A 25278-nucleotide genomic window follows, 5' to 3' on the forward strand; every position below is an offset into this window, starting at 1 on the left:
ATGTATCCACCACCCTCTGAGTGAAAAAGAACTTCCTAGCGTTTGTTCTAAACCTGTCCCCTTTCAATTTCTCCGAGTGCCCCCTTGTACTTGTGGTGCCCTTTAATTTGAAAAATCTGTCCCTGTCTACTTTTTCTATGCCCTTCAGGATCTTGAAGGTTTCTATCATGTCTCCTCTAAGTCTCCGCTTTTCCAGGGAGAAAAGTCCCAACTGCTTCAATCTGTCGGTATATGGGAGATTTTCCATTCCCTTTATCAGTTTAGTTGCTCTTCTCTGTACTCCCTCAAGTACTGCCATGTCCTTCTTGAGGTACGGCGACCAGTACTGGACACAGTACTCCAGATGCGGCCGCACCATTGCACGATACAGCGGCATGATGACTTCCTTCGTCCTGGTCGTAATACCCTTCTTTATGATACCCAACATTCTGTTTGCTTTCTTTGAGGCTGTGGCGCACTGCGCCGATGCCTTCAGTGTTGCGTCTACCATCACTCCCAGGTCTCTCTCCAGGTTACTGACCCCTAGTGGTGTTCCCCCCATTTTGTATGTGAACATCGGGTTCTTTTTCCCCACGTGCATGACCTTGCATTTTCCTATGTTGAAGCTCATTTGCCATTTTTCGGCCCACTTTTCCAGCTGCTTTAGATCCTTTTGGAGATCTTCGCAGTCTTCCCTGGTTTGAGCCCTGCTGTATAGTTTGGTGTCATCTGCAAATTTAATGACCTCACACTTGGTACCCGCCTCTAGGTCGTTTATATAGATATTGAACAGGAGCGGTCCCAGCACCGACCCCTGTGGAACTCCACTCGTGACCCCTTTCCAGTCTGAGTAATGGCCCTTTATGCCAACCCTCTGCTTCCTGTTTGCCAGCCAGTTTTTGATCCATCGGTGGACCTCCCCTTGCACGCCGTGGATCCATATCTTCTTAAGCAGTCTCTCGTGTGGTACCTTGTCGAAGGCTTTTTGGAAGTCAAGGTAAATGATGTCTATAGATTCCCCTCTATCCACCTGGCTGTTCACTCCCTCAAAGAAGTACAATAAGTTTGTGAGGCATGACCTGCCCTTGCAGAAGCCATGTTGACTCGTTTATAGCTGCCCATTTTTTTCGGTGTGTTCACAGATGCTGTCTTTAATCAGTGCCTCCATCATCTTTCCCGGGACTGAGGTCAGGCTCACCGGCCTGTAGTTTCCTGGGTCGCCCCTTTCATCACAGGCTACACCTTTGGGTCTAGTGCCGGCAAGAGAGAGTTTGGAAACCTCAGTCTGTCCATCAGAGATTGCTCTGAAAGCCATTTAAATGAGTCTTCAAAGATCCTTCCTGCAGTCTTATAGAGTACTGGATGGATTTGCTGGCAGAAGCACTCCCCACTCTCCCCGCGCAGGCGCCCCTCCGACCGTGAGATGCCTAACATACCTCCCTCAACAACAGCGTCGGCAGTGTTCTAAACAGGCTGCTTTAAAGCCTTCTCCCACCACTGATTCCCTCTGCCGCATCACTGATGATGTAATCAGCAACGCGACACAGGGAAGGCCCCGACAGGAGAAGGCTGCAAAGCAGCCTGTTTAGAGTGCTGCCGACGCTGCTGTTGAGTGAGGTATGTCAGGCGTCTCGCGGTGGGAGGGTCAGCTGCGCGGGGAGAGTGAGGAGTGCTGCTGCCGGCAATTCCGGAGATGAAGTCGGCCGCGAAGATGAGGGAGATGGGCTAGTTAGGGGGAGAAATGGCCAGACTGCTAGGACCCTTTAATCCAGCCCTGAGGGAAGCTTTTGTTTTTGCGCGGCAGGGAGGGACAGGAAGCGATCGCCTGTCCCGTTGTCCCTGCGCACAGCTTCGGGACGCTGTCCCTGAAACTGGGACATTTTGGCGTCCCGAAGCTGTGTGTGGGGACAACGGGACAGGGGATCCCAAAACGGGACGGTCCCGTTCAAAACGGGATGTATGGTCACCTTAGTTATACTCTCCAGGTTTCAAGACAAAGTTGGACAAGTTCATGCTAAACTGGTGAGACTGGACTCATTTGGAGCACTGGTCTTGACCCTGGGGCTGCCACATGAGCGGACTGCTGGGCAAGATGGACCATTGGTCTGGCCCAGCAGCGGCAATTCTTATGTTCTTATGTCTGTTATTGAGAAAGACATGGGGGAAGACACTGCTTGCCCTGGATCGGCAGCATGGAATCTTGCTACTCCTTGAGTTTTGGCCAGGTACTAGTGACCTGGATTGGCCACTGTGAGAAAAGGCTACTGGGCTTGATGGACCATTGGTCTGACCCAGTAAGGCTATTCTTATATTCTATCACAGTGATATAATTTGTACCATGGTATGACAGTTTCCCATTGGTTATCTTCCTTCCACCAGGTCTTAGAGATGTCTATTATATCTATTGTTTCATTTAGTGCAATATATTCTAACTCTCCTATCTTATTTCTTAGGCTTTTTGCATTTGCATACAGATGTAACCCCTTGCTTACCCAGATGCTGGTAAGGGGCACACAAAGTTAATTTTATTTGTTAGGACCAGAGTTGGGGCCAAAATATCAACTGGAGTCTCACAGCAAGCAAGCACCAGACACTCCTCTCATTCCTTGAATGATGCAAATCATACCAGGATGTAAAGTCCAAAAACAAATCCAAATTTATTTCTTCTTGAAACCAGGAAGAAGCACACTCTTAAACAGTGAACAGTTGCTTTCAGAACACAGTCCAACTATGCACAGATTCTCCCTCTCCTTACTACAGAAGAATCTCAATTATCCGGCACCCATGGGGATTGGTGGATGCCAGATAACATTTTCTGGTTGATTGAGAGTGCTGTGTTAGAAACCTTGTCTTATCCAGATCTCAATTTCTCCCCTTCCTCCCGCCCCAAAGCACCAGCGTTCCTAAGCTGCAAAGTTCCCCTCACTCCTTCAAGCCCCGAAGCCTCAGAAGCAGGCGGCAGTCCTGAAGCACCGCCTTCTCTGCTCCTCTCTCCGCTCCTTCCTGCTAGCACACTCTCTGCTCCGCTCACTGTTCTGCCATGTGCTCAGCCACAGATCTCCCTCCAACTCCCAAAGCCACAGCCTGTTCTGACAACACTCCCACTTGCCTCTGAAGCAGCAGAGCGATCCTGACAACTTACCCTCACCTGAAGCAGGAGGCAGCCGGTGAGCAGAAGTGCCGTAAACAGGCTGCTTCCAGACAGCCCCGGGCAGGAGGGAGGGAGGTGGGTTGTCAGGACCAGCTGCCCTGGATGCTTCATGAATGAGCAGGCGGGAGAGAGTGTTGTGGCTGCCGTGATGCTTTGGGCTGGTGGAATAGAGGGGGAGAGATTTGGGGCTGCCTTGATTCTTTAGGGACTGAGTGAGGGAGGGAGATTTGGAGCTGCCTTGAAACTTTGGGGCTAGAGGGAGGGAGGAAAGTTGTTGGATCAGGAGCATGACTTTGGAGGTTGTCGGGTGAGGAATGCAGGAGATAATTTTTTTTTTGCTGGTTGGTTGAGAGTGCTGGTTAATTGAATACTGGTTAACTGGGATTCAGTTGTATGTATTCTACTTTAGCTGGGGTAAGGACAATCGCTCCCAGCATGCAAAAGCACAATTTAGCTCTCTAGCAGGAACAATAAATATGGAAAAAATTCAGCCAGCAGCAGAGTGGGGTTTTTTTTGTTTCATTATCACTGACTTTATGACCAGATATTCAGTGCCGGAACATGTCCAGGCATTGGCAGTGAATATCTGGGTATGTGTGTCTGATTGGCACTTAACCAGATAAGTGGTGATATTCAGCCTTAAGTGGTTATGTTAAAACTTAATAAGTTAAGGATGAATATCAACATTTAACTGGTTAAGTTCCAACTCAGCCCCATTGAATACCAGCAGATAGTCCCACACAGGTTAAATTGCTCTCCTGCCCCAAAATTTGGAACAGCCTCCCACAACATTTGCATCAACTGGACACATATCACAAATTTAGAAAACTGCTAAAGACCCTTCTCTTCTGATCTATGATTCGAACTTCAGGAACATTTCTAAACCGATGACTCAAAATGCAAAGACATTTCTGTTTCTTCAGTCAATGTAGCTCAATGTTCATGACCACTGATTAGAAATCTTGTTGTAAACCGCATTGAATCCTTGTTGAAATCTGTGGTTTAGAGGAATGTGTATGGTATCCCATAAAAGCTAAAACCAGGATTCAAAGTTGTCAAAAGGCATGCAGATTGTGAAATACTGCAGTCAGACATTAGGAAATTGGAAGACTGGGCATCCAAGTGGCAGATGAAATTTAGGGCTCCTTTTACGAAGGCGCATTAGCGGGTTTAACGCGCGTGACTTTTCATCACGCGCAAACCCCCGCGCTAGCCAAAAAACTACCACCTGCTCAAGAGGAGGCGGTAGTGGCTAGCGCGGCCGGCGGTTTAGCGTGCACTATTAGGTGCATTAAACCGCTAACGCCCCTCCGTAAAAGGAGCCCTTAATGTGGACAAATGCAAATGATGCACATTGGGAAAAATATAGGGGCCACTTTGGGGATTAGCGCCCAAGAAAAAGATCTGGGTGTCATTGTAGACAATATGATGAAACCTTCCACCAATGATGCTAGGAATTATTTTTTAAAAAGGGATGATTAACAGGACTAAGAATGTTATAATGCCTCTGTATCGGTCTATGGTGTGACCTCACCTGGAGTATTGCATTCAATTCTGGTCTCCTTATCTCAAGAAAGATATAGCAGCACTAGAAAAGGTTCAAAGAAGAGCAACCAAGATGATAAAAGAAGATGGAACTCCTCTCACATGAGGAAAGACTAAAGAGGTAAGGGCTCTTCAGCTTGGAAAAGAGACGGCTGAGGGGAGATATGATTGAAGTCTACAAAATCCTGAGTGGAGTAGAACACTCTGCCAGAAATTACAAAGAATAAGAAAATACTTTTAAAACTAATAGGAGGAAATATTTTTTTACAGTTAAGCTCTGGACTTGGGTTTTGCATTTTTTCTTTTGTTGTATGGTTGGTATGTTTCTCTTTCGGGACAGGTTTGCTGGGGGTGTTATAAACTATTGTATTAGGCATATACCGACTTTTTGTCACTCTGTATTTTGCTGTATCATTGATTTGCCTTAATTGCCTGCCTTGGATAGGTGGGTGTCCTTGTTCTGATGGAGTGTTCTTGTTCATTCAAGTTTCAAGTTTTATTTTGATTTGATAAATAAGCTGGCAGCTTATTCAAATTTACTAAGCGAGTTACAGTAAAATAAAGATGAACATACATTTAGACATGCTATTTAAAATTTAAAAATAATGGGTTAGACCAGTGGTCTCAAACTCAAACGCTTTGCAGGGCCACATTTTGGATTTGTAGGTACTTGGAGGGCCCGCAGAAAGAATAGTTAATTTTGTCTTATTAAAGAAATGACAATTTTGCATGAGGTAAAATCTTTATAGTTTATAAATCTTTCCTTTTGGCTAAGTCTTAATAATAATATTGTAATTTATAGCTAAAGAGACATATGATCAAACTGTTTTATTTTACTTTTGTGATTATGATAAACATACCGAGGGCCTCAAAATAGTACCTGGCGGGCCGCATGTGGCTCCCGGGCCGCGAGTTTGAGACCACTGGGTTAGACTAACAAACTTACAAACTGATACACAAGAGATGGAGGAATAAAGTTACAAATCAGTGCTTTAAAGTAGAAAAAAGAACCACAGATGGAAAAAATCATTAGGGAGGGAGTAGTATAATCCTGGAGGGTAACTACTTTACAATTAAAGATTAAAAGCATCTTTAAAAAGGAAACTTTTAAAATTATTTTTAAAAGGCTGAGATCATTTTCCTCTCTTATATATTGAGGCAAAGTGTTCCAAAGTTGCGGGGCCATCGCCGAAAACATATCGTGGCGTCTGGTTCCGATAACTTTCAAGGAAGGGACTACTATGAGCTTTTGGCTTGTAGATCGGAGGGAGCGTGGTATATTTTAAGGAATAAGCATTCAATTAATAAATTGTGGTTCATTGGTGGACAGAGTTTTAAATACTAAGAGTAATATTTTAAAGGTGATATGATGGTTGATTGGAAGCCAGTGTAAATTGATCAGGAAAGGAATAACATGATCATATTTTTTACCGTTCTTGGTTTTTATTTGCTATTGGTTTTGCCTAATAAAGAAATATTATACTAAAAAAAAAAAAAAAAAAGCTCTGGAACACATTGCCAGAGGTTGTGGTAAGAGTGAATGGTGTAGCTGGTTTTAAGAAAGGTTGGGACAATTTCCTGGAGGAAAAGTCTATAGTCTGTTATTGAGACATTCATGGATCGGTTGCATGGAATGTTGCTATTCTTTGGGTTTTGGCCAAGTACTAATTACCTGGATTGGCCACCGTTAGGATGGGCTTCTGGGCTAGATGGACCGTTGGTCTGACCAAATAAAGCTATTCTTATGTGGGATGTAAACTATATATACAGCTCTACCAATGCACCTCACTCCTGACCTTCAGCATCCTCTACTATTCCAATACTGAAACCTCTACACACGCAGCTGTGCAAATGCACCTTAGTCCTATCTAACAGGACCCATTCTGTTCCAGTACTGAACCACCCCTCCCCAAACACACACTTCCCTGCAAATGCTCTTTAATCCTGCTCAGCAGTACCCCCTGCCATTTGAGGACTGAGATCCCCCAACATAGTTCTGCCAACGTGTAGAGCTCAGCTTTTAGTACTGAGACACACACACTGTGGTAATGGTACAATTGGATAGAAAGCCAGAGAGAAAGTTGTGTCTGTGCAGGGATGAATTTGGAAGCAGTCTGATCCTGGACAGGACTGAGTAAAGCTCAAAGTCCTGTTTGTCTGTCCTTGAGGGGACTCTGCTGATATTGCATGTCAATGTACTCAAGTGTCATAGGAACACCCTCTCTCTTGTCCTCTCACATAGCAGAGGGCAGATGGATAGATCTGGAGGAGGAAGCAAGCTGCTCATATCTGAGTATGCATTACTTCTGCAGGGAGGCACCGGCACCCACAGGAGTTCATGTGCTTGATACAATCTTCTGAAGAGTTGAAGCAATGGCCGGAAGAGCAAATAACTCGCAGATCCCAGGAGAGGTAGGGTAGATGTGAATTGCTGGTTTCCTCTTTCCAAAAATACTAGCACTTGGGGGCATATAATGAAGTTACTAAGTAGTAGATTTAAAACAAATCAGAGAAAATATTATTTACATAATGTATAATTAAACTCTGGAATTTGTTTCCAGAGAATGTGATGAAATCAGTTAGCTTAGCAGGATTTAAAAAAGGTTTGGATAATTTCCTAAAAGAGGCCATTATTGAGATGACTTGGGGAAATTCACTGTTTATTCCAAGGGTAAGCATTATAAAATCTGTTTTACTAATTTGGGATTTAGCTAGGTAACCGGCTTATGTAACCCACACAGAACTGTGGATGTAGTGGGATATAAATTTTTTAAATAGGTACTTGGGATCTGGGTTGGGCACTGTTGGAAATAGGATGCTGGGCTTGATGGACCTTCAGCCTGTTCCAGTATGGCAATTCTCATATTCTTATGTTATCAAAGTTTCCAATTGAGATAAAGGCTTTGAAGGACTTTGGATCTAGGGGAATGGGTCATGTGTTGGAATATAGGGAGTGAAGACAAGTTTTGTCAGAGAGTAATCACCAGTGGTTGGGATTGGGAATAACTCGGTGATTTAAATGAACTTGGATTAAACTCACTACTGGCTCAACCTCACTGCCAATCCTAAATGTCAAATCACTGCCTTGTCAGTGTTATTGGAGCAATGAGGATTCCATTGGTAAATTCCATTGGTAAATGCATTATCAGTGCATTGTAGGCTTCTTTAATAAATCAACTCCTCAGCTTTATTGGTGCAGTTTTTATAAGTGCAATGTATGTGCTTGTGATAGCACTTTTACAGATTCTTGCAGGGACAATTATAGCCATATTCTAAGTATTGACTGAGCAAAACTGATCTGATTTTAAGTAAGGGACAGTGATGTACAGTGTCATAGAACCAGATGTACTAATGGGTTTATTCCATCTTGGACAAAGAAGAGAGTTAGCATGCTCTCATATCTGTGCTAGAATATCCCATATACCATGGTTTCTGCCACGTTCCACTTAGGGCATGTTTTACAATGCCGCGCAGCAACAGCCCCGAAGCCCTTTAAATCTCTATGGGCTTCGGGGCCGTTACCGCACAGCAGCCGCTAGTACGGCTTTGTAGAACAGGCCCTTAGATTGTAAATAGTGATCCATAGGTGTGCTGAATGAGGTCACAAAAGCAAATTTTCTGATGGAATATTTATTTACTTTTCTCTGCATTTTCTCAGAAGTAATATCTCATTATAGGCTTGATCTATGAAGCTTCTTCCCGTAGACAAAGAACAGGATAAAAGCCTTAGCACATAAATTTTAATATTGACCTGTAACTTAAGTCACTAGTACAGTAGAATCTCATTTATCTAGCACCCATGGGGATTGGTGGATGCTGGATAACTGTAGTTTCTGGTTATTTGAGAGTTAATGTAAAAATAGTTGTGTCTCCCTTTCCACCTCTCTCTATCACCTCCCCCCCAACCCCCACTTGTAGGACCAGCATCTTCTTCCCTTCTTTCTTGATCACTTTCTACCACAGAGAATGCGATGTATTCAATCATGTCTAATACGTCGCTATAAAACCTCATAATTACTAAAATACAATTTAGTAGTTCCTGCTAAACTGGGACGTACACAGGTGAGGCTGAACTCATTTAAAGCACTGGTCTTTGACCTGGGGGCCACCATGTGAGTGGACTAATGGGCAGGATGGACCACTGGTCTGACCCAGCAGCGGCAATTCTTATGTTCTTATGTTCTCCCCGCTTTTCTTCCACTTTCTCTCTCCCTTCTCTCCCCCTTTCTCTTCCTCCTTTTCCCCAGACTCCCTTCCTCCATTACCTGAAGCAGCAGAGCCAGTCCTGACAACCCCCGCCCTCCATTCCCAAACCAGAAGAGCCGGTCCTGACAACCACCCTCCCTCCTCCCTCACATGACAATATAGTAGCAGCCGGCAGCAGAGGAAGCACCGGTAGGGCCTTTCCTCTGCCACGTCGGAAGTGACACAACAGAGGAAAGGCCCTGCTAGGGCTGATCAGAAGCTGCATGTTTTCCGGTGCTTCCTCTGCTTGCCAACTGCTGCTACGCCATCAGGTGAGTGAGGGAGGGAGGGGGGTTGTCAGGACCGGCTCTGCTGCTTCGGGAACGGAGGGAGGGAGATTGGTGGCTGCCATGATGCATGAGGAGCTGGAGGGAGGGACGGAGATTGGTGGCTGCTGCAATACTTTGAGAGCTGGAAGGAGGGAAGGAGATTTGTGCCTGCAGCTGATGCCTCTGGAGTTGGAGGGAGGGAGGGGAGGTTATTGGGTCAGGAGCACCACTTTGGATGTTGTCTTGGTTGGTTGAGAGTGCCGGTTAATTAAATGCCAGTTAGCTGAAATTCTACTGTATTTACAAGCTTGTCACATATGGGACAAAAACAATTTTGTGTGTATGATTTAATGCACAGTTCTTCAACCGCCGGTCCGTGAACCGGTGCCGGTCCGCAGACCGGTGCCGGTCCGCAGAAAATTCTTGCCGGTCCACGTAGGACCGGCGAGTTGGACGCCGTTAAATTTCCTGCCCTGGTGGTGTTCGGAAATCTTCTGTTCCTCCCAGCCTCGGGCGATCAAGACAGGCTGCCGACGTCGGGCATTCCCTCTGTGAGTCTCGCCTATGCGGAAACAGGAAGTTGAAACAAAATAGGCGGGACTCAGAGAGGAAAGATCCCGATATCGGCAGCCTGACTTGATCGCTGCCCCTGCCGAGTCACCGAAGAGGGCCGCGGTGAAAGTGCAGGCAGAGAGGAGATGGTCAGTGTGCGCGGGGAGGTCAGCGTGTCGATTGGGGCCATCAGCAGCGTTTGTGCTGAGAGTCTGCCCACGTGCAGGATGTGGCGGGTAGGGGCCTCCGGCTCGTCTTGGGTGGCAGGGCCTGCGGTGCAAGGCTGTTTTTGCCGGCTTGGGGGGGGTGGCGAATGTGCAGGGCACAGCAAGAGTAAGATCATGGGGAGCCTTCAAAAGTGGCTGTCTCCTCTCCTAGCAGCTCTGTACTTACCAGGGCAGTGATTCACTTTGGCAACTTCCCCTTTCCTCAGAGGCGGCAACGGACCCAAGGCTGCCTAAGGAAATCACTGCTGCAGGCAAGTACTGAGAGCTGCTGGAAGGAGAGGAAGCCACTGTTGGAGGCTAGGAAGCTGATGGATAAAGGGAGAGCTGCTACTGCACCTGGAGGGAGGTAGAAAGAGAGATGCTGCTGGGAGGGGATGAGGGATAGGGATGGGAAGAGAGCTACTGTTGGATAGGGGGGAGGAGGGAAGGGAGAAGGAAAAAAGGAAGGAAACAGCTGGCAGGGAGAAAATTATTATTATTATTATTATTAGAGGAGGGAAAGGGGAGAGACAGGAATGAGAAAGTAGAGAGAGATTGATGCTGGAAAGGGGGTCAGCAGAGAAATGAGAGAGAGATAAAGATGCTAGATCTGGTGTAGGAGAGATAAAAATGAAGAAAGCAGTGAAGCTGGAATGAATGATGTAAAAAGGAGAGAGGAGGCACAGGCTGGATGGAAAGGGGAGAGGGGCATAGAAAGAAGTCAGATACATATGGAAGGGGGAGAGGCCAGACAGTGGATGGAACGTGCAGACGCTGGAAGGAAGAGTGGAAAGAAGATGAAAGCAGAGACCACAAAAGGTAGAAAAAAATCATTTTATTTCTATTTTGTCATTACAATATATCAGATTTGAAATATATATCCTGCTAGAGACATAACTGGGGACTGCAAAGCCTAACACTATTCCTATCATGTGTGACTGCAGTATTCTGTTAGCATGATATTTCTGTATAGCATTCTGTAATAATTTGGCTTGTTCAGTTTTCTTGATAGTAAAGGGGATATATGTGAAGGGGAGAGGAGACAGGGGTTTTGTTGGTCCTTGCTCTGAATATTTATATTTATAAAATGACAATTGTACAGAATATTGTTTCTTTTTATACTTTAATAAAATACATTCAATATAAAATCATAACTGAGGCTTGTGCAGATGGGATCAGATGGTTTGTGGGGACCGAGCTTGCGGAGACGGGGCGAAAATGTGTTTTTTATTTCGGTCTTAGTAATTTGCCGGTCCACAAAATAATTATTTTATTTCTGCCGGTCCACGGGTGTAAAAAGGTTGAAGAACACTGATCGAATGTGTTGTGTTACATTGTATTGTGTTATGCCGTTTCTTCTTCCCAAAGTGCACTGAAACACTCATTTCCTTAGCACCTGAAAGTACACACACTTTCTTCCCCCGAACAGATGGGGAAAGGTGTACTGAATCAGCATGCCAACTTCTCCCAGTGAGTAAAAGCAAGCACTCTTATGCAGCATGTGAAATGGTATAAACTCAGAGGCTCATTAATGATCAGAGCACTGTTTTACACACACACACAAACACATTCCCCCTGTGTGAAACATGCAGAAAATTACCCTTTTTGCATCCCATGATTAGGATTACCATATGGCCCTAGAAAAAGAAGGACGGATTGAGACATCCGGGTTTTACTTTTGTTTCATTCAATTGAAGTAATGCCCAGATGTCTCTATCTGTCCTCCTTACTTCCATTGCTTTTAATGGAAGTAAAACCCGGATATCTCAATCCATCCTACTTTTTCTGGAGCCATATGGTAACCCTACCCATGAGAATATAATTTTTATCATGTTTCTCTTCAGTACCATGTATCTGTATTGGAGTATTTGTTCGTATTTGGAGTTAGATTCGTCTATGTGGATTTTGAATTGGTCACTCTGTATGAAACACCTGCACTTGCATCTTATGGACTAGTTGTTCACAAATTGGGACTGAGAACATCTGGACTTTGAAGTTTTTACTCTATTTTGAACATTCTCTGTTTATTCCTTCACTGATTTTTGGCAAAAATGCATGATTAAGGGCTCCTTTTACAAAGCCGCGATAGCTGTATGGGTGGTTATTGCTGCTTGGGTGGGGTTTGTGGGACGGGGGGGGGGGAGGCAGGGGGTTCGACTTTTGTTTCACCAAAGCAACGCGATAACTGTTGTATTGTTGGAAGATCTTTCCTTTGACGTCTTTGTTCTTTGTTGTTTTGTATTTATAATAATAATAAAACAGATTTGAACGTACAAAGCCGTGCTAGCGGTATTATCACACGCACTAGCTGTAAATCTACCACCTGCTCAAAAGGAGGCGGTAGCAGCTAGCGCACGCGGCAATTTAGTGCGCGCTATTCCGCATGTTAAGGCTCTTGCGCGGCTTTGTAAAAGGAGCCCTAAATGTTATATATTAGACCTTTTGTCGATATTTGTAAAATTGTTATTGCTTATAATTTGTTATTAATGTTCTATGAATTTTATGATTATATTTTGATTAAAATGCAATCATATTGATTAAATAATTATTGTTATAATATCAATTGATTTGGGTTCTCTTATGATAATATCTCTTCAGTTAAAATCATTGAGATAAAATTTTTATTGGGATACTAAACATAACACTCCAAAAATACGAATTCTTAAAAAAATATCCTGAAAAATCAGCATAAATTATGGATTTTGAGGTGACTCTGAGTGACCAACACACAAATGTAGCAAGTTTATGTAGAGAGTGATAATTACATTACATTACATTAGTGATTGCTATTCCGCCTTTATCTTGCGGTTCAAGGCGGATTACATAAGAATTGTTATGATATTAAGAAGTACATTAGAAGATATTATGATATTAAGAAGAACTTAGAGAATACTTTGAACATTTTCTGATTTTGCTAAGGAGTAGTTGGTATTGCAGTAGGAGTTTGGAACATGTTTGGTTGTGTTATATTGGTTTTATGTATTTTTTGAAGGTTTTGTAGTCTGTGGTCGACGTCAGCAGATTGGTGAGTTGTTGGTCTAGTTTCGCTGCTCTGGTGGCCAGAAGGTTGTCATACATTTTTCTTCATTTGACATTTTTGGTTGGCGGGTGTGTGAATATTATGTGGGTTCTCCTGTGTCTGGTTGAGGTGGATTGAGTTAGTAGGTAGGGCTGTTCCAGTAGGTAGGGCTGTCTCCATTTATAGCTTTGAATAGTAGGCAGTGGAATTTGAAGTGTATTCTGGCTTGTATTGGGAGCCAGTGTGAGTCGTGGTATGCTTCTGTGATGTGGTCGTATTTTTTCAATGAGTAGATAATGGATAATAAGTTGTGGGAAGTTTTATTAATTGTTGATACCAATCAGAATTGTCATTAATTTGTATTGCTAAGTGTGCCAATGTTTTTGATTATGCTTGGAGCATGAAGAAAGAGAGGAGAATGAGGAACACAGATATCACAAGTGTTTGAAAGCATTTCAGTCTCCTAAAATTTTTAGACACCCAGAATTTATTTTTTTTTTTAAATAAAACCCTTCTTCCTCGCTGCCAACCATTGTTGACTTTTTGCCACACTCAACTTCTCCTTCCATCTCTACTCTCCCTTCACTTTCTGCCCAAATGATGACTAGTTCCATGAGAAGACTCAGAAGATTAATCGTGAGCTCTCCATCAGTTCACTTCCATCTTCTCCCTCCTCCACAGCATTTCTCACTCACTTCTTTTACTCTACCAACCTCTCTTCCTTTTCTGAAATCGCTGACAAAACTGTCCTTTTCTCCAAACTCACTACCTGTTCTTATGATCCTGTTCCCACCAAGTTCCTCAGTTCTCTTTCCTCTACCGTCATCCCTTCCATCTGTCATATCCTCAATCACTTTCACCACAATTGTACTTGTTGCCTTCAAATAAGCTGTGATCACACAATGCCTCAGAAAAATCTCATTAGATCCACCTGTCCTGCTAACCATTATTTCATCTCCCTCTTCCCTTGTACTTCCAAAGTACTTGAATGTGCTGGTCACCTCTGCTATGTTGACTTTCTTATATCTTAAACATTTCTCAGGGGCAGATTCTCTAATGTTTGCGGTAAAATCTGACAGATCGCTATCGCAGCCGCTATTGTAACGATTTCAAAAAGGCGAGTCATTCTTTAAAAAAACACGTATGCAAATGAGGTTCACGGAGGGTTAATAAATTTGCATGTTCCGATTGCTGGTGAGAGCGATCAGCACATGCGCAGAATACACCCACAAATTTAAAAAAAAGACCCCAGATCAAAGATCGGCAGGAGGGATGCCCTCTCCCTCCCGCTGCCGCCATCAAGCAACCCACCAGACACCCCCCCAGGATGTGGGAGGAATGCCTCTCCCTCCCCCACCGCCATCAAGCAACCCACCCAACACACACACCCTGATACACACTCCCTCCTGCCACCTCCGTAAAGCAATCCCTCCAACACACAAGCAGCCCCCTGGCAGCAGGAGGGATGCCTACTCCCTTCCACCGCTGCCATAAAAGAACCCCCCGACACACACATACCCCCCCAAGCAGCAGGAGGGATGCCCACTCCCTTCCTTTCATCACCTTCGTGCTTCTGACAATCTCCCTCCATGACTTCAATGCCCCCGCCCCCCTACCTTGTTCACAAAGGCTGGTTGGAGGGATATGTACTCCCTCAGCCATCAGTCTTGCCTCTTCAGAATGGTGGGCCTTCTCCTTCCCGGCACATCCTGGGGTGCTTAAAGCCCCAGGGGCTTCCTGCCATATATTACATTTTTCAAGATGGCGGTGCCAGAGGTAGGAGTGAGTGGGCATTGTTCCTACTGCTCCTGTTAGGTATGGTAAGTGGGTTCGGATAGGCTGGTGGAAGGGTCAGAGGCAGAAAGAGGCGGGAAGGGTTAGAAGAAAGTGGTTGGGTAAGGAGGATAAAAGGGGTGGGCCACTAGAGAAATGTTATAAGTGTGGGTCAAGGAGGGCACTAACCTATCTGGGAAATCTTTCAATTGTAGATAGAGAGTTGGGTCAGGAAGGGAAAGGGGTAGAATTATAGGTTAGGGAGGGAGATACTGGTATGTTTTCTTTTATTTTTTATTAACAGCACCCTTCCTGTAAGTGTATGACCCAATCACTGCTCACCCACAGACAGGAAGAGTAACATTCAGCAAAGAACTGTGAATTACTGCTGTGATTTTAATGCAACAGTAATTCACATGCTCATTGAATACTACATTCCCGTGGCCTAAGGTTACCAGACGTCTGGATGGCTTTTCAAAACCCAGCTCTTTGTCACGGTTTTGGAAAGTGTTGAGATTGGGGCTGCGACTGGAAGGCATCTATGGATGCGATGTGGTGATGTCACACGCATTCCTCTGATGTCATCATGTCACATCCGTGCATGCACAGGTGCCCTCCAGGCATGGCCCCAAAGATTTGAGGTTTGTGTGAGGCCGGAGTTAGAGGGTGGAACGAGGCAGGGCTGTGGGTGGAATGGGGCAGGACCACGCATCCTCTTTTTCTCAACCAAAAATCAGATAATCCTATCGCGGCCTTTCTAAAGCAGTACCTTTGCAATAGAGCTGTGGCTCCATCGTAAGGCTTGCTGCATCTGCCCCTGAGTGATGTGACAGAGGGCATAAAACACGGTCCTATCTTTATGCGGTAGCCCATAGCTGCTTAAGTGCTGAATACCAACTTAACTGGATATGTGTTAGCTGGCGATGCAAAAACCAGATATTCAGTGCCAAAACCCGGACATGGCCTGGCACTGAATATCCAGGAATAATGTCAGTGGCGGCCAGCAAAACATTCAGGGCAAAATGATGCCTGTTGCGTGTCAGTCATCGGCCGGCGCCACATCCAGAATTGCGTCTTTTTTTAACATAGGCGCCCTAAATGTAGGCCTACATATAAAGCGCCAGTCTCGCACTTACAGCGGTGCATAGGGATACCTAAGACCACTTCTGGCGCAAACCATGCCCACGCCGGCCTTAGGCGTCTATAGGTTTCCCTATGCGCCTCTGTAGGCACAAGACAGGCGCCTAGGAATGGCACCTGCATTTTTTTTTTTTTTTTTAAACATGCTTCCCGATTGGTTCGTTAGACAGTGGTAGGACACCTACTGCCACCTAACTTCAGGATGCTTTTTGGAGAATTTGGCCCTTACTGCCACTGAGTGAATATTGACCCCAATGCTTCTATGAGATCGGCTTCCCTGTAAGAAGTTTCAAGTTTTATTTAAAATTTGATTGATCACCTATCCTGAATTCTAGGCGATAAACAATAATAAAAAGGGGAATACAAAAGTTAAAACAAAACAAAATACGTAGACACAACATACAATTAAACGAGCGGAAAGAACTACAATAAAGTCTAGGAAAGAGAACATTAATGGGGAAAACAATAGGAATGAAGGGGAACAGTTTCATTACCAATGTGTACCTTTGGGCAGAAAAAGAAAAGGGGAAAATCAGTGTTTGAAGGCTTATCTGATAGTGCTTGTTGGCGGAGGGTCCATTTGAATTTACATGTACACAAACAAACATATATACAGCTTAAGGAAGAACATTAAAAAAATGAATCTATGAGCTGCCATGTATTGTATTCAGCAAAGCCAGAACATTGTTTGTAATGTTGTTGCCTCTGTCTTTTCCTAGAGTCCCAGCCCTCTGCTTGGCCTGGCACCAGTCTTATGCTGCTTTTCTCCTAAGATGAAAGTTATGTGGAATTGCATGAGCAGGACTGAATCAGATCCTGAGGCATTGCTACCTTTTCATGAATTCATGGGGAGAGGCTTAATGGGACAATTCATTGCGGCCAGTTCATTGCGGGACGCTTCATAACAGCCGCACTGAATCGTCCTCTCCACGTCATTGCAGAGTGCCTTCGGATCCCTCTTTCTCCCAAGAGTGACACAGCCAAGAAGGCATCTCCACTCTGCCCCCAAATCCAAGAAACTGGTGTGGGGAGGCATCACTCCCCCAAATGAGGTCAGCCCTCCTCCGCCGTAGAGTGCCATCGGACTCTCCTCCTGAGAGTGGAGCAACAGCGCTGTGGCTGCTATGTCTAAGATGGCAGCAGGCAGCAGCGGTGAGGAGTTTCCCAGGGATGGGTTGGCTCGGCCCACAGCTCAGCCAAGAAGATGCAGCTACGCTGTGCCCCCAGCCCAAGAAACTGGTGTGGGGAAGCTTTGCCCCCCTCCCCTCCCAACAAACGAGGTCAACCCTACATCAGCCCTTCTTACAAAGAAACTAGTTTAGGGGTGTGTAGGGGGCATCACCTTCCCTAAATGAGGTCAGCCCTCCTGCATGTAGAGTGCCATCGAACTCTCTCCTCCCATGCATCGCCCCACCCCCAAATGAAGTCCGGTGCTGCCTTATACCTATGATGCTCCATGGCATGGGGATCGGTGTAGCACAATTCATTGCCCCCAATTCAGTGCTGAAATGGCTGCAATGAACTGGCCATGCTGAAATGGCCACAATGAATCGTCCTAGACCTGGGAGAAGGGCTGGAGTGAAGCCAGGGGCTTAAATTCCAGTTCCAGCTGGAGATGGGAGGCTTTGTTCAGGATGGAGTTCAATCAGAATGGAGCAAGACTCATATCTTCATTCACTGTTTTCCTTACCTGGCAGAGTAAACTTGTGTTTTGCTGGATTCTGATAACCTTGGGAGTGAGATCCTGAGGAGCTGGCAGGATATAAAGTAAACAGTGTCTTTACAGAATCCTGGCTCAGTGCTGGGAGGGTCTTAAGCTCTGTTCCCTTTAAGGACTGACTAGATGTGAGCCAAATTTTTTCTGTTTGAGCAGAGGACCTACTTGACATGAGCGACAAAATTTCCGTTACATTGCCTTGTGATTAACTACATATATATTTAGTAAGTATTAAAAAATTAACTGAACTAATATAACAAAGATTTTTTATCATGCCTGGAACAGGAATTGACATCAGAAGGGGCAGAGAACTGGCAAATCTGAAAGCATGCTACAGTAGAGCGGCCCAGCGCATGAGTGACCGTATGAAATCTGTGAGCAATGCTCATATGCTCACCTTAGAGGGAACTTAGGTTTCAAGGCTCATACCAAAATGATTTTATAGTTAGGGATTAGAAGATGGGAATTTCTTAAAGCAATGAAGTTATTCCAAAGAGTGGCTGTGGCTTGTGAATAAGGGGGTAATTTACTTTGAGTCAGTGGGAACAAAACATGTGCATGTTGGTAGAATAAACTCCCTGACTGACTCGGAACAAAAGAGCTAAGTTATTTATATATTTTCTGAAAGTATTTATTTCAAAGATGAGATTGCTAATATGACAGATGATATACAGGCAGTCCCCGAGTTACAGACACCTGACTTAAGTATGACTCATACTTAAGAACGCAGTAGTGGCTTCATTTGATTTCACTGAGCAGTATTTGCAGTGGCATAGACTACTACACTTCTCCTGCAGCAGATTCAGGAATGATGCATGGTCACATTAAGAACAGTGTGTGGTTATGCCTTAGAGGGATCCCTGGTAGGGACAGTTGGTCCTTTTGTCAGCTGGGAGCAGAGGTAAGCAGCAAGAATCTTAAAATATACAAGTTCTGAGTTACATACAAATCTGAATTAAGAACAGCTTTAAAAACAAAACTCGATTTTAACCCAGGGACTGCCTGTATATAAGAAATGAAATCAGAAGTGGATCTGTGACAAACTCATGTAAAACTCTTTAGCAGAAGAAAGTTTTATCACTACTAAGTCCCATCTCTGAGATCTGGAAAATAAGATAGTATTATACTGAGTATTGTGTAACTTTATATATGATAATTTGAATATACTCAATCTATAGAATATTTAAATTTCTGCAAGCTTGAATTGGATATCCTTATCCCAAATCATGTATCCATAAATGCACAATTATCTTTACATTTTTTGCTTTGTAAAACACAAATATTCAATCTAATGACAGCCAGGAGAAAAATAACACGAAGCATTCAGTGTTTTATTTACCCTTTCATGGGAGATAAACTGAGGTCTATACAGGTTGTTCAGAACCTCAATATAAACCCGACAGATCCAGCTCTATAAACATATCCTGCTTTAACAGAAACAACTCTGGTAGTGGGTATAGAGCAGAACTAGGATGTTCCCCCTTAATTACTCATCAGACAAAAAGTAACAAAAACACAAACTCTCTCCACTATCAGATACACCGTGAAACAACCCAAAAGCCAATGAGAGAGATACTTTTTATCCCTAAAAAGTTAAATAATTCCTCTACCTGTAAAAACCAAGTAGCTTATTTTACATGCTGGGTCCAACAATAGAAAATACTGGGAACAAATAATATAAAATACAAGCAAACCCTCTACCCAGTTTCAAGCTAATAATTTATGATTTTTTAATTTTCCCTATAATTCTATGATTTCCTCTGAGGTGTTCAAACAGTATATAGTGGAAGTCTTATCTATGGACCACTTATCTCTCCCCAAAATTTCTAAATGTAATTATATTCCCACTGCTATAAAAAATATTTCAGGTGGAGGGATAGCACTGGCAAGTTGGATGCAAAGCATTGATAAAGATAGCTAAGAAAGAATATGAAGAGAAACTTGTCAAAGAGGCAAAAACTCATAACAATTTTTGTAGATACATTAGAAGCAGAAAACCTGTGAGGGAATCCATGGGACCATGGATGATCAAGGAGCAAAAGGGGTGCTCAGGGAGGATAAGGCCATAGTGGAGAGAATGGATGCATTCTTTGCTTCAGTCTTTACGGAAGAAGATGTAAGAGATCTACCTGAACCGGAAACGGTTTTTAAGGGTGATGATGCAAAGGAACGGAAAGAAATCTTGGTGAATCGGGAAAATGTACTAAGCCAAATCGACAAGTTAAAAAGTGATAAATCACCTGGACCAGATGGTATACATCCCAGGGTACTAAAAGAACTCAAACATGAAATTGCTGACCTGTTCTTAGTGATCTGTAACCTGTCATGAAAATCATCTGTAGCACCTGAAGATTGGAGGGTGGCCAATGTTACGCTGATTTTTAAAAAGGGTTCCAGGAGAGATCCAGGAAATTACAGATCAGTAAGCCTGACTTCAGTACCAAGCAAAAAAGTGGAAAGAATTATAAAAAATAAAATTGTGGAACATGTAGCCGAACATGATTTAATGAGACAGAATCATCATGGGTTCAGCCGAGGGAGATCTTGCCTCACCAATTTGCTTGACTTCTTTGAAGGTGTGAATAAACATATGGATAAAGGTGAGCCAGTTGATGTAGTGTATCTAGATTTTCAGAAAGCTTTTGATAAAGTTCCTCATATGAAGCTCCTGAGAAAATTAAAGAGTCATGGGATAGGTGGCAAATTTCAGTTGTGGATTAGGAATTGGTTATCGGATAGAAAACAGAGGGTAGGATTAAATGATCATTCTTCTCAATGGAGAGTAAACAATGGAGTGCCACAGAGATCTGTACTGGAACCAGTGCTATTTAACTTATATTTATAAATGATCTGGAAATTGGAACGACGAGTGAAGTGATTAAATTTGCAGATGACACTAAACTGTTCAAAGTTGTTAAAACGCATGCAGGAAGACCTTAGGAAATTGGAAGACCGGGCATCCAAGTGGCAGATGAAATTTAATGTGGACAAATGCAAAGTGATGCACATTGGGAAGAATAACCCAAATCACAGTTACCAGATGCGAGGGTCTATCTTGGGGGTTAGCGCCCAAGAAAAGGATCTGGGTGTCATTGTTGACAATTACATTACATTACATTAGGGACTTCTATTCCGCCTGTGCCTTGCGGTTCTAGGCGGATTACATTTTAGAAGATATCTGGGTAGTTCCAGTAGAGTTACATTTCGGATAGGAGTATATTACAGTAATAGTAAGAAGTTATGATACCTCAAGTTCACAGAAGATAATACTTATCACAGAAGTTATTACATATAACAGAAGATAATGCATTTTGTAGAGGTAATACATGTCAACTTGATCGTTTAAATCGGGTGTAATGTAGAAGAGTTACAGTACATTCTTGGTCATAGACAAAGAGATAGTTTAGATGGGTGTTTCCGAAGTCGTTGGTTGGGAACTCATTGGGTGGTGGTTAGAATGATGGGAGGTATTTTTTGAACAGTAGTGTTTTTATTTCTTTGCGGAACTCTTTTATGTCTGTTGTTTTGGTCAGTAATTTTGAGATGTCAGAGTCTATTTTAGCTGCCTGTGTCCCCAGGAGGTTGTCGTAGAGTTTCTTACGACATGTACCGTTGAGTGGTGGATAGGTGAAAAGGTTCTGTGTTCTCCTTTTTCTTGGTGGGTGGTAGTGATGAAAACGGTTAATTAGATAACTGGGTGCCGTGCCATGGGTTACTTTGAAAATGAGACAGTAGAGTTTGAATTGTGTTCTTGCTTTTATTGGTAGCCAGTGAGATTCTAGGTATGCATTGGTAATGTGGTCGTGTTTGCTGAGTGAGTATATGAGTCTGAGGGCTGTGTTCTGGATGGTCTGTAGTTTTTTTATTGTGTTGGTTGGGCAAGGTAAGTAGAGGCTGTTGCAATAGTCGACAATACTTAGCACAAGGGATTGGACAATGATCCTGAATTGGTCTTTGTTAAAGAATTTTCTGATTTTTCTTAAATTTCGCATTGTGAAGAATGCTTTTTGGGTGATTTTTTGGATTTGTGTTTGCATTGTGCAGCATCTATCTAAATGTATTCCTAGGATTTTGAGGGAGTTCTGTATAGGGTACTTGATTGAGTTTACTTCCAGTTCTGTTAGGGATGGTTTTTTGTCCTTCTCTAGTAATAAGAATTTGGTTTTGTCGGAGTTCAGCTTCAACTTGTGATCTGTCATCCATTTTTCCACTGTTTCTAATGTAGTTTTCAGGCGTTCTGTGGAGATTGGGTTGTGTATGTCGAATGGAAGGAGGATGGTTATGTCGTCTGCGTAGCTGAGAGAAGTAATATTTTGGTCGTCTAGGGTGGTGCCTAGGGAGGATATGAATAGGTTGAAAAGTGTGGGGGAGAGGGGAGAGCCTTGTGGTACTCCACATGGATTGGACCATGGTTCAGATAGAATGTTTTTAGATTTGACTCTGTATGTTCTAGTTTTAAGGAAGCCTTGGAACCAGTTATGAACTTTACCTGAAATTCCTATTGCGTCTAGTTTTTGGAGAAGTATGGAGTGGTCCACTAGATCGAATGCAGCTGAGAGATCAAATTGGATGATTAGCAGTCTGTTTCCTTGGCTGAGGTGACTTTGAGCTATGTCTAGTAGAGATACCAGGAGAGTTTCTGTACTGTAGTTGGTTCTGAATCCGGATTGGGATGGATGTAAGATGTTGTGGGCTTCAAGGTAGGTGGACATTTGTTGTGCAACTAGTCCTTCTATTATTTTGACGTATGTTGGGATAGAAGCGATTGGTCTGTAATTTGATGGGTTATTTGTTAGACCTTTGGGATCCTTCAGTATAGGCGTGATTATAATTTCTCCGAGGTCTGGTGGGAACTGGCCTTCCCTGAGTGTGGTTTGCAGCCATAATGTGTAGCTAGCTTTGAAGTTGGTGGAAGCTGTTGCTAGTAGGTATGGTGGGCAGTTATTCAGATCACATGATGATTTGCAATATTTTTTGTATAGCCTGTCCAGTTCAGTCCACTGGGTTGTAGGGAAGTCGGTCCAGAATCTGTCTGCTGATATTGCTTCATCTGTTATGGGTTTTATTAGAGTCTTGTCTGTGTTGTTTTGTGGGTTGTTGAATGTTGTTCTAATTGAGATGATTTTATTTTTGAAGTGGTCTGCTAATTGGGAGGCTGTAGGTGTTAGGTTTTCCTGGGTGGCTTGACATGGTTTAGTGTCGGTAAGGTTTCTTACTAGGTTGAACAATTTTTTTGTGTCTGGTTTGTCGGTGCCTATGAGGTTGGAGTAATAGTCTTTGCGTTTTTCCTTCAATTTGATTTTGTATTGCTTGATTTGGGTTTTCCATTCTGTTTTAGTAATTTCTTGTTTCTGTTTTATCAATGCCCTTTCTAGTTGTCTACATTTCCTTTTTAGTTGTAGGAGTTCGGTGTCAAACCATTTATCTGATTGTCTGTGTATTTTGTTTTTTTCTTTTAGTGGTGCTAGTTTGTTCAAGGTCAATTCGCTGAGAGACCGCCAGGTTTTTATGAATTCACTAGGGTTGCTGGAATCTATTGCTGGGTCCACTGTGCTCCAGAATGTGTTCGGTTCGATTTTCTGTCTGGTCATAAAGCTTGTTTTGAGGGGGGTGGGTTTATTTTTGTTGTGTTCCCAGTTGATGGTGAAGTTGTATTTATAGTGGTCCGACCATAGGGTGGGTTGCCAGGTGCCGTTGGTGATTTGGATGTTTTGTGAGTTGAGGTTTGGGGATGAGTATGCTGCAATATCGAGTTGATGACCTTTTTCATGTGTTGGTTCCGGGTTGAGGATCTGGTACGATAGGGTACTGAGGTATGATATAATGTCTACTACTTGTTTGGAGGTGTGGTCTTCTAGATGGAGGTTTAAATCACCAAGGATTAGGTTGTTTGTAGAGGAGAGAGAGTTCTGGAGGATGAACTCTTCTAGCTCATGTTTAGTGATGTTCCATTTTCCTGGGGTGATGTAGCATAGAAGGCAGTTTAGATTTCCTGTAAGGGTGGTGTCAGAGAGTTGGCAGGCTAGAAGGTCTAAATGGGGGGTGGAGTGCTTGGCTAGGACTTTGATGTTGAAGTTGTTTTTTGTTATGATTGCTAGCCCTCCTCCTCTTCTGTTAGCTTGGCATACTAGTTCAATTTTGTATCCTTTGGGACAGATTTCAATAATGTGAGGGTCTGTGTCGGATATGAGCCAGGTTTCAGTAAGGAAGAGGCATCCTAGGTCGTCTTTGATTAGCCAGTCTTTGATTAGTTCTGTTTTTGGACCTACCGATCGTATATTTAAGTATGAACATGCTATTTGTGAGATTTTTGTGGGTGGGGAGGGGGTAGGAGCTATATTTGATAGTATTTTTTGTGATGTCTGAGGTCTTTGAGAACTTATCTTGGCTTTTGTTGTATGTCTTTTTCCCCAGATTGTGGGATTGTTTGCTTGGTTGGATGGTGAACAGAGGATCAAGGTTCTAGGGGTTTGGAGTTTCCTGGTTTGTAGAACGGATTTATGTGGTACTGTGATGATTGGGATTGGCTGTGTGTGGTATCCTGCTGTTTTCCATTTGTCTATGAAGAGGGATAGTAGTAGTATAGCAAGGATGAGTTTGGGTGCGCTTGTATCCATTCTGTGTGTGGCTGAGAGAAGTTGTTGTGGGATTTGCTGGGACTTTGGAGGGTCTCGGTATATAGGCTGGTCGAGTTCCTGTTTGTAGTTGGGTCACCTAGTAATTGTTTGTTTGGGTTTTGGTATTGGTGGTCTAGAGTGATTTCTTGGTGGTGTTGGTGGCTATTCTCACTCACCTCTAAGTTAGGTGGTATTGGCAGTTTCTGTATTCGGCAGTCGTCCCTGCAGTCGCTTCCCAAAGGCGCGCACTAAGGCGCATACGCCTTTGACGTGCGCCTTCGTCGGCGCGCCGAACGGCGGTGCGCCGTTGGCGCTGATTAAATTTAAATGTGTCCTCCTGCTGGGATCGGGGGGGCGGAGCAGGGCTCCCACGCCGGCCCGGTCGAGCTGGGTAGTGCTGTGCGCTGATTAAATTTAAATGTGTCCTCCTGCTGGGATCGGGGGGGCGGAGCAGGGCTCCCACGCCGGCCCGGTCGAGCTGGGTAGTGCTGTGCGCTGATTAAATTTAAATGTGTCCTCCTGCTGGGATCGGGGGGGCGGAGCAGGGCTCCCACGCCGGCCCGGTCGAGCTGGGTAGTGCTGTGCGCTGATTAAATTTAAATGTGTCCTCCTGCTGGGATCGGGGGGGCGGAGCAGGGCTCCCACGCCGGCCCGGTCGAGCTGGGTAGTGCTGTGCGCTGATTAAATTTAAATGTGTCCTCCTGCTGGGATCGGGGGGGCGGAGCAGGGCTCCCACGCCGGCCCGGTCGAGCTGGGTAGTGCTGTGCGCTGATTAAATTTAAATGTGTCCTCCTGCTGGGATCGGGGGGGCGGAGCAGGGCTCCCACGCCGGCCCGGTCGAGCTGGGTAGTGCTGTGTGCTGCTTAAATTTAAATGTGTCCTCCTGCTGGGATCGGGGGGGCGGAGCAGGGCTCAATATGATGAAACCTTCAGCCAATGTGTGGCAGCGGCCAAAAAAGCAAACAAGATGCTAAGAATTATTTTAAAAGGGATGGTTAACAAGACTAAGAATGATATAATGCCTCTGTATTGCTCGATGGTGCAACCTCACCTGAAGTATTATGT

At 44.0% G+C, this 25278-nt stretch overlaps 1 protein-coding gene across 7 annotated transcripts in view; it reads left to right on the forward strand.

The window, feature by feature from the left end:
* GCK (glucokinase) overlaps positions 1 to 25278 on the forward strand; it is a 110685-nt gene that overhangs the window by 37477 nt on the left and 47930 nt on the right. The window contains exon 1 of one of the 7 annotated variants that reach the window (XM_033948269.1): positions 6940 to 7087. The exons of the other annotated variants lie outside the window; for them this stretch is intronic. Within the exon in view, the coding sequence (XP_033804160.1) occupies positions 7049 to 7087 (39 nt within the window). The 5' untranslated portion in view covers positions 6940 to 7048. Of the gene's footprint in view, positions 1 to 6939; positions 7088 to 25278 lie in introns of those variants that run through there. 7 annotated transcript variants of the gene reach the window in all.

This window comes from Geotrypetes seraphini, chromosome 6 (genome assembly GCF_902459505.1).
Source record: "Geotrypetes seraphini chromosome 6, aGeoSer1.1, whole genome shotgun sequence".
Classification (NCBI taxonomy): Eukaryota; Metazoa; Chordata; class Amphibia; order Gymnophiona; family Dermophiidae; genus Geotrypetes; species Geotrypetes seraphini.